At 39.6% G+C, this 14,975-nt stretch overlaps 3 protein-coding genes across 4 annotated transcripts; 1 reads left to right on the top strand and 2 right to left on the bottom strand.

Moving 5' to 3' along the window:
• Positions 1 to 646: 646 nt before the first annotated feature.
• si:dkey-28n18.9 (sorting nexin-6) lies at positions 647 to 6,004 on the bottom strand. The gene is made up of 14 exons (XM_055023770.1): positions 5,777 to 6,004; positions 5,468 to 5,581; positions 5,205 to 5,312; positions 4,748 to 4,808; positions 4,498 to 4,622; positions 3,467 to 3,550; positions 3,312 to 3,386; positions 3,196 to 3,226; positions 2,419 to 2,506; positions 1,834 to 1,873; positions 1,666 to 1,752; positions 1,501 to 1,590; positions 1,264 to 1,329; positions 647 to 1,138 (listed from the first exon to the last, which is right to left on the bottom strand). Exons 1-14 carry the CDS (start codon positions 5,780 to 5,782, stop codon positions 1,001 to 1,003), a joined length of 1,113 nt encoding a protein of 370 aa, XP_054879745.1. The 5' UTR covers positions 5,783 to 6,004; the 3' UTR covers positions 647 to 1,000.
• Positions 6,005 to 6,623: 619 nt separating this feature from the next.
• On the bottom strand, positions 6,624 to 9,180 carry LOC129354283 (dnaJ homolog subfamily B member 9-like). The gene is made up of 3 exons (XM_055023787.1): positions 9,063 to 9,180; positions 8,645 to 8,897; positions 6,624 to 6,982 (listed from the first exon to the last, which is right to left on the bottom strand). Exons 2-3 carry the CDS (start codon positions 8,886 to 8,888, stop codon positions 6,675 to 6,677), a joined length of 552 nt encoding a protein of 183 aa, XP_054879762.1. The 5' UTR covers positions 8,889 to 8,897; positions 9,063 to 9,180; the 3' UTR covers positions 6,624 to 6,674.
• A 39-nt stretch (positions 9,181 to 9,219) lies between these two features.
• On the top strand, positions 9,220 to 13,327 carry zc3h10 (zinc finger CCCH-type containing 10). 2 transcript variants are annotated; one of them, XM_055023763.1, is made up of 3 exons: positions 9,220 to 9,269; positions 10,515 to 11,805; positions 12,393 to 13,327. In XM_055023763.1, exons 2-3 carry the CDS (start codon positions 10,669 to 10,671, stop codon positions 12,903 to 12,905), a joined length of 1,650 nt encoding a protein of 549 aa, XP_054879738.1. In that variant the 5' UTR covers positions 9,220 to 9,269; positions 10,515 to 10,668; the 3' UTR covers positions 12,906 to 13,327. The 2 variants fall into 2 exon arrangements, with proteins under 2 accessions (XP_054879738.1, XP_054879733.1); XM_055023758.1 differs by having other exon boundaries at positions 9,248 to 9,423.
• Positions 13,328 to 14,975: the final 1,648 nt, after the last annotated feature.

Raw genomic sequence — 14,975 nt, 5'->3', positions numbered from 1 at the left:
AACTGTGCAGCAACGCTTATTGTTTTTGCATGTCACTGCAGTTCATGTTGCATTCTGAAAGTAGCATTTTAAAAAACTTCATAAAGACTCATGTTGAATAAATGTAAAATCATATCACAGTAAATAATTGCTACTGATGAATGTTACGAACAAAAACTGAGGTCATGTTTCACAAACTCTTACAATTACAGCATAAGCAATTAAATTACATCTATTTGTAATTTGAATACAATATCAACCTGTTTCGCTGCTCACAGCCTTCAGTGCACTTTTGTCAAACATCCCCTCTACTATCGCCACATATGAGAGCAGTCATCAATCTCTCGCCGACTCATTCCATTAAATGTTAGCTTCTTCTTTTTGCATTCACTGGTTGGAGGAGATTAGATGAAGCACAAAGCAACGCTCTGACTTGAATGTTTGGTCTAGAGCAGGTAGCACTCTCTTATGAAGTTCTATACTGAAACTTCAGCAAAGTACGTCTTAATTTTGGCCCAGATATAAAAAAGAAAGGGCATTTACTAATATCAATAGCAGTGGAATAGTAGGTAGGGACGAAGCAACCTTGCAGCCGCGTCCTTGCAGGAGTGGTCAAATAAACTGATTTATGACCCAGGAGTGGAGAGGAAAGCAGGTGATTTAGGAATCAATTCATCACACTTTATTTTATGTTACCCCACCAGCTGATGTAGCAGCTAGAAAGCAGCACAATACAATCTCAGCACATTCGAGCAGTGTTGTATAAAGCAGATAATCAGTCTCAGAGCAGTCATTTTCATTCGAGTTTTATAGAAGTTAGTGCAATTACATGTGGGATTTCAGTGCTAATTTGTAGAGTCTATTTACACAACCCCATGATGGGGACTTGATAGATGATCTTTAGTGCAGGTTCAGTGCAGAACATGTGTCCAGCAATGCATCAAATAAGTATGAGACATTAAATGACAGTAGTTATAACTCATAGTAGGTTTGAAGGCAGTCATGGCACCGGCGAGGTCAATTAGGCCATTGCTTTGAAGGCTTGCAGGTGCTGGTTGAAAACGTCAGCACCTTCTTTGGCTGTCTGAAGCTGCTGCTCACACCACTGAGTCAGACTTTTCTGCACCATTCCCACCCGGTCCCTACTCAGATGGACAATCTGCAAAAAGCAAAGGGTGAAAATATTTTTCCTGACTGCTTAAGTATCTAAATAATGTTTGTTATTCGCAATCTGTTCACAGCTTTACAGCAGTATGGGTTCTGGTTGCTTCTTTACTATTTTACCTCTTGCTTTGCAACTTTACAGATCTGCTCAAACTCTCCCTCTGCTGCTTTCTTCACCTCCTCCATCTGAAACACATCGACGTCAACATCACTCCATGCTTTATTGGAGGGTCTTTCCCCTCGTCTTTTAAGGCTGGATTACACAAGCAGAATGTTGCTGCCATCTGCTGTTCACCTTAAGGACGTGCGTCTACTTTCATAATAATCCTTTCATATATAAAAGGTAAAGGGACTCACAGCATTCTTCTTCACAGGTTTGGCCTTCTCTGCATTCTTGCGGGCATTTTCCAGCTCCACCAGTTTGCATGTTCTTCTGAAGAGCATCTCCTTCGGGCAGAATAATTTATTTCACACACATCAGTACGATTCGGTGAGAGTCGACTCTACGACCGGAGAGCTCACCTTCTCTGCCTCTTGGTATCGCGTGTCCAGGTCCAGACCCAGTCCAAGAGTGTTCATGTCATTCACAGCAACGCTCATCATATTTTTCTGTACACAAAGAAACACACTGATTATTCTGGCACTAATGAATTAAGCATATTTCTACTGTTAAAATGACAAAATAGGTACCTTCATGGAGTCGAATACTTCTGACAATTTCACACAAACCCTGCGAGCAGAAAGTGTGTTTAATGAACATCCCAGATTGTTTGAAAGGATAATGCCTCACATCATATTGACGTGTTATAACAATTGTACTTTACTGGGAATCTTTGTGTGAGATTAACACATTTCATAATTTTGAGGTGGTGGAAAAGCGTGCAATAAATAAACATATGTCTTTGCATGTATGCAGTTGTGTTGTGCTCCTTTAATTTTTCAGATGACAGATTAAAGTTTGTGATACTGTTTTGTAACCAACTCTGCTTTAAACTTTTCCATGACCTCCTTGACCTGTGTCTTTTGTTCCGCAAAAGACACAGGTCACTTTATCTCAAGAAAAGATAAAGTGACCTGCCCTTGGTTCTGCTCTACACCAGTTTGGAAGCAGTTGAAATAAAAGCAAAAACTAAAACAAAGGAACTGCTGAGGAGAGATGTGAACATCAAGAAAGAACATAAACATATTCCTGTTAAAGTCACACTACACCTCGTGTATTTTATTATATGCAGCTTTTCACTAACTGTAACTACATGAAAACATTTGTTTTCTCACCTAGAAAAAGCCCTTTTTTCTGGATCCTCTCCGTTTTCAACACAGAGGTGCAGAGCAGCAGCAAAGTGCCCACAGGCCACAGCTATTTCTGCAAAGAAATACAATGGACGCTAATTGTTTACATTATTTTCCTTTTTTTTTTCCTTGCAATTCCAGACAATGTAAGCACATCCTTTTGATGTTAAAACTGCATTCTCTTCTGAATGTTTCATTGCGCCCTGGTATCGGTTGCTTAGCTGCTGGGGATTTTTTGCAACTGTTTTAACAACTGATTTAAAGTGAATTTCTCTTACAAACTCACAGTGTTGGATTTGATTGGATTTGAGTTTTCCAACTGAGCTCTTTGGGAATCAGAACCTCACTAAGTGGAAATAGGATGTATTAGTTGTGTTCAGATAAAAACATTTGATTAAATAAAATTCTACTTGAGCTTTGAGCATCTTTATGACGAGCATTTCTATAATTCATCAATATTTTCAACTGAATGGGGCGCTGTGGTGGTGCAGTGTTAAAGCACAAACCAACCCTCTCTTGTGACCTAGTTTGCTGTCTAACTACTCTCAAATAAAGGCCATCTAAACCAATAAAATCCTTATAAAAAAGTAACTAAAAAAACTGATGTACAATAGTTAGAGAAACAATATAGTAATGAGAAACGATGGAAAGAAATTGTTTGTTTATATGACGAGAAAGTAGGAGGGGACAAAACGCAGGCTGGAGATGTTTTAGGTAAATGTGTGGCTGGCTGCATTAACTGGTGTTGACCATGTCTCTTACTTTGCTCAGTTAGCACCACATCGAGGAATTTCTGCAAAAAAGGTCAAGTTAAAAAGAATTAGTTAGTGAGAGGAGGCAGAGAGGAGGTCAAAGAAAGAGATAAATAGGTGACTCACTTCCCCCGCCATCCTGGTATGTCCAGTTCGAGCAAGGTTATGATCACGTTCTGTCTGAAAAAACTCATCTACATCCTGCAGACAGATTTTTATAGCATTTATAGCTTTCTACCACCTGTGCATACCTTCTGTCCGTATAACTTAATGTTGCACACCTTATGTCCTTCTTTCCTCATTTCTTCCACAGCTTGACTCAGACGGTTGAAAATGTTTCTCCTGACTTTCTGTCTGCCTGGAGGCTGGACACATGTAAGAGACCAAGATATGTTCAAACAGACACTATATGCACCATTCCACATCCAAATCTCATCCTTCCCTCACACATCTAACCCCCAAAAGGTAATCTTTCCTCTTTGGTGGAGTGAGATGCTTCTTATAGCCATCTACTAGTCTCTAAAATCAGTCTGAGGAAATTCTGCCCCTCTCCTCCTTTTCAGCTCTAGATACTTCATGAGCTTCTTGCATGCACAGTTTGTTTCATCTGGGCTTTGATTCAGCTCAGGACCTTTCATTTCTCTTTAACCAGCTCTTGGTGGATTTATTGGTATGCTTTGGGTATTTGCCTTATGAGACTCGTAACTGCTTAAATATTCTTAGTAAAACTCTCAGTCACCTTTTAGATTCAACATACCACACCAAATACTCCAGGTTTAAAGACAGAAAACCTCCTTCAAAATCTATGATGTACATAGTGAGTCAAGGTGTCAAATTTCTTTCCCAGACAATCTTCAAACTTGTTTTCTCACATTTTCTTGTTTTATTGTAATAGCTGAATTCAACTCAACTATTACAATGAATTGATAGCAAAAATGCCGGAAAAACACAAGTGCTTTGTTGTGCATGACTGCATTTAGCTCTGCGGAAGAGAACAAGTAATATAAGACAATCTGTTGCTGCAGAGCATGAAAAATAACACCTCTGAAGAAGGATGGAATAAAGAATCTTTCTTCGTCAGAAATGCTTATAACCACACACTAAGGGTGACAAAGCAAAAGCGTAGCATTTTCTGAGAGTGTCACATTGGTCACATGAAATGTTCTCCTTTTAAACAACCTTGGTGAAAGTTTAACCATTTAATGTGAGCTTCTCTCATATAAAGCTTCTTCAGTGCACTCTATTAAAACCAGCATTGCTTGTTTGACAGTCAAAAATACAGACAGGTGTTGATGCGCATGTGGCCACTTACTTCAGTACTTGTCAAGAAGACCTCCACAGCTTTATTTTTGCTGAGTATGCTGTGAGCAGTCACCTGCCTGAGGAAAGTTTCCAGAGCTTTGCAGTACGGCTGCCACTCTCCTAAACCAAGAAAACCTGCAGGAAAAACAACTGTTTTTTACTTCACACAGAAAACACTGCAGGAAAAAAAAACACATTTAACTGGAAACTCATTAAATTACATTGCTCTTTTGTGCTCAGAGATATTCAGGTGCACTTACCAAGCTGTTTCATGGCCTTCGCAGATGCATTCACCTGAGGCCTCACTGGAAGAGGGGGGAACTTAAAAACAAGAAAGAAATATCTCTCTATTTATGTTCACAGATTCTTCTTAAAAAAAAAAAAGCTAAGTGTAAGCGTGCTTAACACACAAACCTGATATTATTTTGCTAGAAAGCATGAAGTTATATGTATCAAAATAAAACCTTTGATCATCACAAGCAGTACCATGTTGAAAAATATATTCAGAATACCTCCCATGCACATCATATTATAATCATATTATGATGAAAATTTAAGTTTTTAAAGACTAACTAATTGTATAATTAGCATTTTACAGATGTTTGCAGGTTTGTCCTCATAACAATTGATGCTCCATTTAATGACAAAAAGTAACTTGCAAATTTTGACTTCTGTGCCTATAGACATACAATGAGTGAAAATAAAAAAAGTATTTACTATAACTCCTTGTATCCCAGGTACATCCTCCTGAGCAAACAGATGCTGCTGAAGCCATTCAAAGTCATCATAGGTCCGGTCCACATGGTACTCTCCTGTCCCAGACAGCTTGAACAAACACCAGAGACCACAAGTCAGTTCAGCAGTTAGTTCTTTTAACTTCCCTTATCAAACCAATCAGCAGGTGCAGTTCATGCAAAAATAACAACCGTTCAGCAACTGTCTGAAGCCAAAGCAATCTGAAATTATTAATGCGTTCCCACCTTTTGAGAAACAATTATAAAGGTAAGCGTGTCCCCGTCCTGCGAGACTTCTGTAACTTTGATGGTATGTCCATAGACGCTCAAAACAGAAGTCGCCTCGTTCAACTCTTCCTGCTTAAAAAACATAAAAGAATAAACTCAGGACTTGCAGTCAATATCATCCAAAACAAAATAGAAATCTACATTCAATTTTTTTTTTTATTACAAAACAAAAATAAACCTACCTTGCAGTCACTGCTGTTTGCATCAAGTGAAATGCTGTCACATGATACTCACAAGTTTCCAAAAACAAACTAATCCATTACTTACCATCATCTTCAAGCCTTTAATTTATTCTTGAAGGCTCAATTTTTCTCTGCTTTTGTGAAAAAAAAAAGTTTAATCTTCTTTCCTTGCACTACAAAAAGCACAAAAACTAAAATGATCCTTTGTCTGCTTGTGTTTCAGTTCTCTGCTGTTGAGAAGGCACAGGATTTCCTCTGGGTCAAAGTGCACTCTGTCCCTGAGAGACATGAAAAAAAGTAAAACTGTTGCAAATGTAAAAGTGCTGTTGCAGGGAAACAGATGAGTAAACGATGTGTTAGTCTTTAACTCTGGACCGTTGGCACACCCACACAGGAAAACTGCCCTAACGGTCCGCTCTCTTATCTAGCCTTCGGCTTTACAACCTTGTAGCCACTTAATTTACAATTTATCTCACAACAGAAGAAAGACGAGTGCTTCCAAAGGACATGCAGTGCTGCTTCTAAAATATTTAAAATACTCATGATCTTTGAGCCTTTCACATTTCATCCCACATCAAACTTTAATTAATTTTAGCGGAATATTACCAACACATGTGATTTATTGCTGTAAAGAAGATGATAGAGTGTTTTTTTTTTCTTGCCACTCAACCATTAAGGCCAGATTTGTTGATCTTATTCCATGTTTGTCAAGTCAACATCTCGTCTATTGCACAGAAGAAATGTGCACCTCCTCCAGAGTTACCATGGCAGTTATCTTGGCAGCTTCTTGAAGTAAGACGACTCTTCTTTCCACTTCACAACTGTGTGCCATTTTGTGCTGGTTTATCTGATAAATGCCCACAAACTCCACTGAAGTTTTAAACATGACTTTAGTAAAGCGCCACCTCAGCATAATGAATGCAGGACACAACTTGCTTGAAAAATTTTATTATAAATAAAAGAGGGTATATTAAAACAATAAATCAATAGTGATGCTCCTCCTCATTTCCATCATCAAAATAAAAGCTGAAGGTAGAGTCTTCAGAACTGTAATGTCTGTTGTGAAAGTACTCCTCTTCCTCTTCCTCTTCCTCTTCCTGGAAGAAGCTCCAGTGAATGTGTGGTTCATCCATAAAGGCAATGTCATGGAAATCCTGGAATAAGTCTGAGAAACTGAAGTGGAAGCTGGTCTCATCCTCATCTTCAAATGAGTCCGGGTTTTCCAAGAAGGCCTCATGACCCACGCTGTCATAGAGACGCCTTTTCTTCTTATCTGACAGCACTGCATAGGCTAGAGGAGAAAAAAACACGAGAATAAACATGTCTTTAACTTCTATGATACATTCAAAATGTTATTTTTAAGGTTACGAAACATTAGTCCAAGGGATAATTAAATCTGACCACTGCTTAGCTTTCTTAGGCCAGCAGGGGGCTAAGAACAACCCCTATGAAACAAAACATACACATCAAAATTACTTATTTCGAGTTACATTTATTAAAACCAGTGAATTTTTTGATTTGTTTCAAACGTTTAGCAATAGCACATTAAAAGAAATTGAACATGAAAATGCATTTGGGGAATTTAAAAGGACTGAAAAAATATCTAGTCATACAAGTGAAAGTATTCATAGTTTGATACTTACGATAAAAATCATAATCAGAGATGCTCTGATCAAAAGTTGGGAGAGTTTTGTGACATTGAGTTTTTGTAAAGCTTTGAATTGTTGATACAGAGTTTCACTTACCGTAATATAATACGAGTTGAATATGTTATCATTAACATATATTCCCACCTTCTTCCCATGAAAGGTCATTAACTATTTATATTATGGGTTGAGGTCGTCTTATCCTCTGTATGTAAGAGCAGAATTGCTCTCAAAAAAAGTTGTGTTTTGTTAATGTTTTTAATCAAAGAAAACATTTTTGACTTGACAATATAAACTAACCGTAAACTTGTATTTTAAATTTCAAACCGAAAGCTCAGTTTTTATGTTAACTACCTAGAAAATCTAGACAGTTCCTTTAGCTCTGAGGTTTTCAAAAGTCTCCCAACAGTTCGTGATAAACAGAGGCTGAAACCATAAAAGGACAAAAGAGAGTGAAGTTGCTGTGCTACATTTAGCCTTCTTGATATGAGCTCAATCTCTCTTATTCCTTCACAGCATCATGCAGTTGAAAGCACATTTCACCTATGACAACTTTTACATTTCACTCATATTGAAAAGGCTAAAATTTACTCTTGGAGCAATTTATTCTTTGTTTTTTTATTTTCCATTTGAATTTTGTTAGTTTATTCTTAAACTTCTATTTTTGTGTTATTTACAGAGTTAATTTGCAGGTTAATAATTGTTGATTTTATTTATGTTTTGGGTATAGAGTTACATTCAATACCTGAATTTGTAGCACATCTATGACACTTTAATTACCATAATTCATTAAAAAAAAAAACTTCACTACAAGCAGAAATAAACTGATGTAATGATTTCAGCATGGGTGTGAAATTGTTTACTTACATCATAAATTGGATTTAGACCTAAATGGCCTCATATAGATTATAAATAGCTCTATAGATCAAGGGGAAAATGGATCCAAAACTTGTGTTCATTGAGCCAAAATAGGTCAGCAGCAATTTCTTATGCCTTGTTGCTGACATAATCACATCTGCTGTTTGTTTCAGCTGGAGACACATATCATGTACAATGTAACTGTGATTGGATTGTTAGATAAAGGACAGAATGTCTTTTGTTCCCAAATTGTCCTCTAGATAAGTCTGAATGAGCAAGTCAAGAGAATTATGACGTTGTTGCCACAATTCACTGCAATCTAAACAATAAATTACATGAAGTAGAATTGGTGCCCCAAATTAGATTCTCACACACAGAACAGGTCCTGCTCGAGGAAAACCATTGCATATCATGACATTTAGATGCCAGTGTGTCGCAGCGAGGTTTACCTTCTGCAATCTCCCTGAAAGTGGTTTCAGCTTGGGCGCTCTTGTTCTTGTCAGGGTGGTACCTCACTGCCAGGCTGCGGAAAGACTTTTTGATCTGGGTGTCCGAGGCAGTCCGCTCAACATTCAGGGTGTCATAGAAACTTCTCACGGTCTCCGAGGCTGAGGCTCGCTGGTCTTCAGTCAGGTACGCGAGCAGCAAGACCAAACAGGCTCGCATCCTGCGGGAAACACCTTGTCCTGCCATGCTGGACGCCTGGAAGACAATGGAGAAGCTCGAAACAAAGTTTATCTAGGAGATTAGAGTGAGGGAGGGGAGGGGGGTGCCTGGCTTTTGACAGCTTAATTTCCATATGCATACAACGCTATCTAGATCACGCATGAACAGCAGAAGCGGAGGCTAACGAACGTTTTGACTCACCGGAAATCGCGTTTAAAAAGAGCTAAATTCAAGTAAAGGAGCATACAGCAACGTCGAAACTATAAATACACATTGACATCAAAAGAGTGCTGCTTCCTTGTTAAAAGCGAGCACACCGCGCCACAGTTCACTAACCTACCGCTAGAGGCCAGTGAAAAACAACAAAAGTCTTCTTCGTTGGTAGTTAAAGACGCATCAAGAAAGGAGGTAAACAGCACTCTCTGGTCAGGTCTTGAGGTATTTCTAAATACCTTTTGTTAATAGCAAGCCTCTTGTTAATAGCTATATTATTGTTGAACTGATCGCAGAGCTCTTGAACACCCTTTCTGACTGCAAACCACTCGACTGCTCTTTCCGTCTGGTAAGGAACTGTTAGCATTTAGCCAGCTAGCAACGTTTGCTAGCGGTTAGCTCTGCAGCGAGGTCGCCCCAATCTTTTAAACTGATTTAGTCCAGGACCTGATGTAATATTGTGATCATTATTTACCGATAAAGCCTGCAGTAATTAAATCCACCTGTCATTTTCTGTTGTTTCCCAGTATATTAACTTTTGATCATCATTATTAGCAAGTAACAACAGTGGTGCGAACCATTTTCCGTGCTTTGTCACGTGTATTTAATCTAACGTCTTATTTATTTGTATCGGTCTCTCGCCAGGTCTTGTCTTGCAAATTGATAAATAAACACAGCTTAAGCAGCGGACGTAATTTATACAGCATTTAAATAAAACCGGAGCTGTTGAAATGCATGCATTAGCATAAAGACACTTGCCCAAAGGTTTCTACAAGTTTTGAGAAATACCTTGTATCTTTAGGTTTTGACGAATAGTTTAAGATTTGGTTTTCACAAAAGCATGTTTAATGTACCTGAAGCCATAAGGTATATTACGAAATAAACAGTTACATAATGTTAAACTGAGTTCACTCCAAAAATCATAATATTTTATTCTTGAGCAGATTAATCATCTGTTCTAATTCCAGGTTCAATAAAAATTGAAACAAATTCAAACATATTTAAAGATTAAGTACAATGTTTGCATTTTACAATTTGCACATTTTCTTTAAAGACAGGATACTTCTCTTTCTCTGTTTTGATAGTGAATATTCACTATTTTGATCATCAGCCTTCATATATTAACTTAAGTGATCCAATTCTTAATCCAATTAAGATGGTGACAGCTATTAAAGTTGCAATAAAAAATAACATCACTTGAATGTTATGTTAAATCACTTTTGGATGAATAGGTTTTTACACAACTACTTTTTTGATACTTTGCTTGGCAAACCTATTGTAACCATTTCATGTCTGTACATTGCACGAATTGAAAATCAAAAACATTCATTTAAACATCATGTTTGGACCTGTAAAATCTTCTTTGGCATCTGTAACATCAACATTTGTTGTGTTTGACTTCCGAATCTGTTTATTTAAATGATTAATTTTGTTTTGCAGATTAATGAGTACTGGATTGCATTACTCCAAAGGAGAAAAACAGAAGGCAGTCCATAATCTGTTGACCAGTGTATGTGCACATTTGGCAGGTCACTTCAGTCAAACCCTCCAACACACATGAGTCCAATTTTCTCTTGGAGCAGGGCCAAGCGCCATGCCTGACCGGGACAGTTCCTACCTGTCAGGTGGTGGTGGGAGTGGGGGTAATCTGGGTGAGGAAGGAGGACCTGGGTCTGGTTTGGTGGGGGGCTCGGCGGACTGCAGAGGCGGTTCTGGGGGAGGTGTTGGTGGGAACATCTCTGGCTCAGGGGGGATGGGTGGAGGGGCGGCGCCCGGAAACAGCAACGGTTTTGGTAATGGTGGAGGAGGGGGGCCAGGTGCGGGACTGGCTCTAGACGGTGTTTGCAGGGATTTTATACGCAATGTCTGCAAGAGAGGGAAGCGCTGCCGCTTCAAACACCCAGACTTTAATGAAGTCCCAGACCTTGGAGTGCAGAAGAATGAGTTCATCTTCTGTCATGACTACCAGAACAAGGACTGCATGCGCTCCAACTGCCGCTTTGTGCACGGGTCTAAAGAGGATGAGGACTATTACAAGAAAACAGGAGAGCTGCCCCCCAGACTACGAGGGAAGGTTGCGGCTCGCCTTGGCCTCTCCTTGATGGATCTCCCTCTCAGCCGAGGCGAGGTTCCAATCTGCAGAGACTTCCTTAAGGGGGAATGCCAGCGAGGAAACAAATGTAAATTTCGCCATGTCAAGAAAGACTACGAATATGAACCTTCAAGAGCTGGGGTGGGTGGGGTCGTGGGGCAGGGAGCCATTGGGATGGTGAACACGGGTGGAGGAATGGGTGGAGGAGGAGGAGGCGTCTGTGGAGGAATGCAAGGACTTGTTGGAGGTGGGGGTAACATGATTGGGACGGGCTGCCCCAGCCTGGGCAGCTGCAGAGATGTAGGTCTGTCTGGGGTAGGTGGCATGGGCGGAGGTGGAATGAGCGGTTGTCTGTCCATCGGTTCTTCAGGACAGCGGCGGTATGACAGAAGCTCAGTGTATGACCCGCTGCTCGAAAGTGGGCTGTTTGATGCCGGTGCTTTTGAGGCGTCCATGGATCACACTGCTCTACAGCTGAAGAGGCGGAGGTTGGAAGGGCTTCGACTGACCGATGGGAGCGGAGGAGGGCACTATGAGTTGGGTGTTCAAGCTGCTCTGACACCTCGTCCTCTGGAGTACAGATTCCTGGAGGAAGAAAATTCCCTTCTGAGGAAGAGAGTGGAAGAGTTGAAAAAGCAGGTTAGATGAACTGATTTATGTCACTTGAATGTTGTGTAGCTCGAACAACAGGTAGGCACAGATCAGTGTTTTTGTTGTATTTAATGTGGGATTGTTCAATTTAGATAAGTTATTTTTTACCATTTAGAATTTAAAACATTTAAAAATGCCCATACACCTAAAACAATGACTATATTCATGCAACTTTGATGTACAATTTGTGCAGAGCAATTTCAACCAGGTGAATTTTTTTTACTATGCCATGGAAACACAATCTAGAAAATAAGTCTGGAATGTTTTAAAATGAGAGCATCTTAAGCAAATCTGTAAAAGACGTCATGAAAGTTTCTCCTGAAGTGATTGGTAACATGTGGGAAGAAATATTTTGATTATAGAGATTATAGAGCAGAGCATTCAGAGTTACATAGTAATATATTTGTCATTGGTATATTTGCTCTTGAGGAGAACTGTCAAAAAAAGACAAAACATTTGCAAACCTCAGGGATAAATTCCTCAAAAAGTCTAAAAAAAACTTACTTGATCTTATGTTTGTACTGCTTTTTACTCACAGTATTTTCTAAGTCATGTTTTGTGTGTTCCAATCACAGGTTTCCAATCTCATTGCCACCAATGAGGTCCTCCTGGAGCAGAACGCCCAATTTCGGAGCCAAGCCAAGGTGATGACTCTGTCCTCCACACCTGCTCCCACCGAGCAGAATCTAGCGCCCCCTGTGGGTGCAGTGAGCTCCTACAATCACAGCATTGCTCAGACCCACACCACCCTCAGCAGTGCCGGGCTGCAGCCTCGGCCCGTCACTCAGCAAGACCTGGTGGCTCCCACTGGCGCCCCTGCTGCTCCGCCCACTAATGCAGCCCCACCCACTGCTCCTCCACCACACCTCAACCCAGAGATCACGCCGCTCTCGGCTGCCCTCGCACAGACCATCGCTCAGGGAATGGCGCCACCCGTTTCCATGGCCCAGGTGGCAGTATCCGTGGCACCGGTGGCCGTGTCCATGACCCAACCTATACCTGGCATCACTATGAGCCACGCTACCACCCCGATGGTATCGTATCCCATTGCAAGTCAAAGCATGAGGATCACGACCCTGCCTCACTGAATACATGTTGAACCCTTCAGTCAGACTCTAGCATCCTAAAGGGGAATTTTTAACTTGAAAGATCTTTTTTTTGTGTGTGTTTTTGGGACTAAAGTTATGAAGAAAAACAGAAATGTGAGATGTGGACACATTTATTTCCCAACAGAAAGACAATACGAAGAGTTATTTCTGTGTTGCATGGCAACATTATAAGTATCAGTTTCCTGCAGATCTGTGAGCTGTCACAAAGCTCCATGTACAACGGGCAAGATTTTCTCCCTGAGATGTCAACAAACTCAAGGTGTGAACTTTTCCTCAGTCTGAGAAGATTCCCATTCCTCCATGTTTCCACACAGACGAAAACAGTCTGTTTATATTTTTGTGGCTTGATCTGTTGTAAATTAATTTTGGTACTTTAAAAAAAATCTTTAACAACCACTTAATGATGAGTGTTGTTTCATTTCTCTGTTGATCATTTTTAATGCTTATTAAACTTTTAAGTTCTTTAACCGGTAGGTGCAAGCAGCTAAGTCAACTGTAAGCAGACATGGTTTCAAATACCAAATGCTTCTAACATCCTGTTGCCTCAGTTGTTAGGGTGGAGTCATGCTGTGTAAACTTAAACATAATCTCTTTTTCTTCAGGAGCTTGAGATCTGTCTCCCCTTCAAAAAGCTGTTACATTTATCTGTGTCCTCTTGAGTGTCTTCATAACCATGGAATATTGTGAAACCCATCAGATTTTGCAGACTTTGTAGGGTTTCACTTTGCTTTTTTGAATGAAATTTTATTCATAAATGTGTTTTAATCATTCCTTTAAACGGGTAAAAGCAGCTTTTTAAGACACCAAACAACTTGATTTGAAAGTTTGTAAAAGCAGTCGTGCACACTGAAAACACATTTTTGTACTTTAAATGTCACATTCACAGAGTTAAGTTAAAAACAAATCTTAATGGTCGACCTGGGAAATTTATCATGCACACAGTATTGATGGGGCAGAAAAATTAGCAAGTAACTGTTTTTTTTCTAACCATGATTGCTTGTAAACACACTAAACTTGGCTCTTCCTTCCTGAATTGTCTCGTGTTCAGTGCCTGCTCACCAGATGCGACTGCCAAAGAGCAAATGAGTAAGTATGAGTTGCCATCTCCCCGTTTGTTTTTCTTACATTGGGAAAACTACTTCACTGAAAAGACATGGTTTTTTTTTTATGTTGGTGGTATATGGTGTATATTGATTCACCCATCTTTACCATTATGTGCAACAAGATGTGCTTCTGTGTAATCAGTGTAAATATATCCATGCATTTGTTAAAACATCTAAATGCAATTAATTTCTTTATGAAAGAAAACTATTGTCAAGAGAAAGTTAAATTAAGTCCCTTCAGCTTGCCACAATTGTAAATGTCACAGAAAACACAGAAGAAAGACGAGACAAAACTTAAAACTTTTTCCTAGATGCAAAATGCATTGTGTGGTGGAAACCTAAAACTAAACCATCCTGATATGACAGTGGCAGCATCATGCTGTGAGGTTTGTTTTACTCTAAAAGGGACAGAAACTCTGTTCAGAGTTGATAAGAAGGTGGATGAAGAGTAATTCATGGTTATCTTGAAAGTAATCCTAGAAACTGCAAAAGACCTGATAATGAGGTGTAGGTTTGCCTTCCTAAAGCAAATGAAACCAAATACTTTCAGTACATCTCCCTACTTACACATTCATGTCCTACATAGTCATAGGTTTGACTGGCACTCGATGACCTAACTTCAATTTCACTGAGATTCTGTGGGAAGTCCTAAACTGTTACATGAAAAGAGACTTTACTGTACTTGTAACGAAGTACAGTTGCTACAAAACATAGTTCTAAAGTACTGCTAAATGGGGGCTGAATACCTGAACAGTAAAATCTTTTACTTTTAAGATTTTACTTTCATCATGATTCACAATTTTTGTTGATCTGACACAAAAAAGGCCAATAAAATTAATGTTTTTTATATACCATGCCAAATCATTAATGGGCTATGGATACTTATGCAGGGCTCTAACCGGTAGCTGAAGTAGAGGTGGGGCCCCGGGCCCCTCTAATGACACTC

The sequence above is a fragment of the Poeciliopsis prolifica genome, unplaced genomic scaffold (assembly GCF_027474105.1).
Source record: "Poeciliopsis prolifica strain line A6 unplaced genomic scaffold, Auburn_PproV2 SCAFFOLD003, whole genome shotgun sequence".
In the NCBI taxonomy this organism is placed as follows: Eukaryota; Metazoa; Chordata; class Actinopteri; order Cyprinodontiformes; family Poeciliidae; genus Poeciliopsis; species Poeciliopsis prolifica.
Note: the sequence above shows the minus strand (reverse complement) of the source record. Positions and strands in the feature narration are given on the sequence as shown.